The sequence below is a fragment of the Juglans regia genome, chromosome 2, assembly GCF_001411555.2.
Source record: "Juglans regia cultivar Chandler chromosome 2, Walnut 2.0, whole genome shotgun sequence".
In the NCBI taxonomy this organism is placed as follows: Eukaryota; Viridiplantae; Streptophyta; class Magnoliopsida; order Fagales; family Juglandaceae; genus Juglans; species Juglans regia.
Window position 1 is genome coordinate 18,355,955 of NC_049902.1, and position 3,780 is coordinate 18,359,734.

Below are 3,780 nucleotides of genomic sequence, written 5' to 3' on the forward strand. Positions count from 1 at the left end.
TATTAATCCAAACTATTTTTTTATTATTTATAAATTTATCATTTTATTTAATATAATTTCATCTCATCACAAAATGGAGGATATATTGTTTGAAAAGAGAATATTGTTTTTCTTTTAAAAAATATAAGGGCAAACCTAGTGGGGCCTAGGCGCTCAACCCAATTAGTACTTGCCGGCTACGACAAAACCTAGATCATCGAGCCCGACAACAATTTATGGTAAAAATGTGATATTTTAACCAAATATAAAAATTGATTTAAAGTTAAAAATACAGAGATAAAAAAAAAAATTTAAAATTAGAGTACCGAATTTAATTTGTCTAAAACACAAATTACAAAAACCATTTTAATATTTTATCCTTACATTTCGAAAATGTGGATTTTTAACATCTTTCAAGATTCTTGCACAAAATTTAAGACTTAGAATAAAATTCGGACAAAATAAATGCATAACATACATGCACCTCTTTAAATAATTGCTTAACATACATCCAATTAGGGCCATAGGCTATAGTATAAGCCGCCATGTCTAATTCAAATCACATGGTATTTTTCAAAATCCCGACATATATTTATATATATATATATAATATATATGTATTTATATATTATATATCACCTGATCCGCTGTCTAATCCGCGCGTTATCTACAGCAAGGCAACAACCTTTCAAAAGTAATGCAAGACAATTTATTTATTGATTTTTTTTTTTTTGTAAAAAAGAAACACTGTTCAGAAAGTTCTCTGCTTACCAAAGAAACCATGCTATGTTCAAAAGACAAAGGACAAAAGCTAATTTATTTATTTTTAAATTTCATTCTTTTAATATTTTTTTTATAATCTTAAATGATTGATAAAAGAATAATAAATAATAAATTATTTAAGGCTATATCAAAAATAGTAAAAAAGTGATGTTTTAATGACAATTAACATTTGTGGAAAAACATATATATATTTTTCTCAGATAAGATGAGTTGAGATTAAAGTTAAAAGTTAAATAAAATATTATTATAATGTTATTTTTATTTTGAGATTTGAAAAAGTTGAATTATTTATTTTATTTTGTATAAAAATTTAAGAAAATTGTAATGATTAGATGAGATGAATTGTGATAAGTTATAAAAACAAATGAGACTACTTGTTATTTTATTCGTTAACATGAACTCGTTTAGAGTTCGTATATGGTTCAATAGATCAATCAATATTATTGTTGATAATTTTAGCTAAGTAAAAATATGCATGCCCATGCACATAAAATAAATAACAAGTAGATTTATCTTATATATATATATATATATATATATATATATATATATAACTGAATATAAAAGTTCATAGATAACTAAAAATTATTAGTTTTTGAAGATCTTCCTGCTCAAAAAAATAAATTATTAGATAGCACACATGCTTACATGATAACTCCCAAGTGCAACTGATCATCATGATATGAGTTTTTTTTTATCACTTTTCAGAGACTAGTATAATTTATTACCATAATCTTAATATTGATTCAGAAATTAATACACACACATGACACACATGCCCAAATTTGACCTTTCACACCATGGCAGCCTGGAAAAGGTGATTAGTTGGTTGTTAATTATTGTACAAATTAAGCACGCATGCATTAAGCCAAACATGTCATGTATAACAGTAAAAGATCCGATCGATGTTAATGATATCCTACTTCCCTTTCTTTCTCAAACCAACTGCTGTAACTGGTAGTTGGGGCTTCTCTGGTTTTTCTTTACTTCCTCATGAAAGAAGGGTAGCTGGATGGACAAATTGACCCTTCAATTCCTTGAAATAACCAGCAATGACGTCCAATCTTCAATGTTTTTAAATTCACTCTTCTCTCTCTGTCTCTCCCTCTCTCCATAGCAAATCTAGTTTCCCACTGTCGCGTCCCTAGTAGCCAGAAGCTCTCTCTCTGTCTCTCTCTCTGTCTCTGTCTCTCTCTCTCTCTCACACACACACACAAATGGCACCAAATAATGATGGATCAGCTAAGAAAGTAATGAACAAAGGAGCGTGGACAGAAGAGGAAGATAAAAAACTGTCTCAGTACATTGAAATCCATGGTGCAAAGAGGTGGACGACCGTTGCTATCAAAGCAGGTTATAAGATAATGAGAAAGAAAAGAAAAGCTTTGAACCCAGTACGCCCTCTACATTTTTCTTTGCTTTATTTGATCATCCGCCTGAAGTACTGTTTTCATGTTTTTGCAGGTTTAAATCGATGTGGGAAGAGTTGCAGATTGAGATGGCTGAATTATCTGAGACCCAACATCAAAAGAGGCAACATATCAGATGCAGAAGAGGACTTGATACTTAGGCTTCATAAGCTACTAGGGAACAGGTTAGTGGATTAATTTGAATAGAAGGAAAAAAAAAACATGTTATTGCAAGAGAAGCAAATCAAGCAATGTGATATATATTTTCACGTTTATATGTAGGTGGTCTTTGATAGCTGGGAGACTTCCGGGTAGAACAGACAATGAGATAAAGAATTACTGGAATTCTCATTTGAGCAAAAAAATAAATCACAAGGAGAAAGCAGTAGAAGTTACAACAACAAAAGAGACCATGCCGCAGAAGCTCCGCGACATCGTTCAAGGGGACATAGAGGATGTCAAATTAGAAATTGGGAACTCAGTGGGCAACTTCGATGCCAACGAGTTCTTTGATTTCACTGCTGCTGATGCTTCCCATGGTTTAGAATGGGTGAATAAATTCCTAGGGTCCTATAGTTTAGAGTCGGTGGATAATTTTCTTGAACTTGAGGAGGACCCTTGGATCACCGAAAATAGGTGAGCAGTATCCATTAAACCTGTGTTTTCTCCTTGATTAAATAAAAATCAAATGTTTGTTTTATGGGTTATATATGATCGGTGTCCATGTAAAGCAAGCAAGCTACTGCCATCATGTGGTTGATATAGCAGCCGGAGGGAGGTACTGGAACTGAGTTCATTGCACGATCGAGTGACGTCTTGACTTTTAATCTAATTAAAAGACAACAATATTACCTACAGTATATAATATCATGTTCAAACTCGATCTTGGGCAGTCAAGTCAACATAATACTAACTACCCCGGCCCGTGAATATTAATGTTAAAACTAAGAGGCCGGAAGCATGTAGCTAGAAGGCTCCGTTTATGTACGTACAAAAGCTTGAGCACTAGTTTATATGCGTAAACTTGAGCTCTAGTATAAGTACTTCAAGTTATACTTACATATATAAACTTGAAGTACTTATACGCGGTACGATTTTTCCGGCTAAATACATATACAACTATTTTTTTTAATTTTTTTATTCAATGGAAACTCAGGAAAAAAATTGTAAAAATACATATATACTACATAAAAATTAGTATTTTTATTATAAATTGAAGAAAATTAATTCTTAATAGGAAATACTGTGTATATAATATATATAGGAATTTCGCGTACAATTACGTACAATGAAAGAATTATGAACCAATAAAATGGCATGCAGTTTATTATTAAAGTACGTACGGGCCCATGCAATCACTACATCGATCGCGACAAGTACTTCAAAAAGACGATGCGGAAGATCACATTGAGGTTGATCACATGCAGTACATGGAGCTATACGTACGAGTCAACTCGACAATGTTAATTACCCTTTGCCTTTGGAAAGTGCATGCAAATATATCAATTACTTATTGATTGCACGAGTCAACTCGACAATGTTAATTACCCTTTGCCTTTGGAAAGTGCATACAAATATATCTTCGGATATATCAATTACTTATTGATTG

At 31.8% G+C, this 3,780-nt stretch overlaps 1 protein-coding gene across 1 annotated transcript; it reads left to right on the forward strand.

The window, feature by feature from the left end:
* The first annotated feature begins 1,837 nt into the window (after positions 1-1,837).
* LOC108989920 (transcription factor MYB3-like) lies at positions 1,838-2,952 on the forward strand. The gene is made up of 3 exons (XM_018963686.2): positions 1,838-2,115; positions 2,227-2,356; positions 2,454-2,952. Exons 1-3 carry the CDS (start codon positions 1,980-1,982, stop codon positions 2,809-2,811), a joined length of 624 nt encoding a protein of 207 aa, XP_018819231.1. The 5' UTR covers positions 1,838-1,979; the 3' UTR covers positions 2,812-2,952.
* Positions 2,953-3,780: the final 828 nt, after the last annotated feature.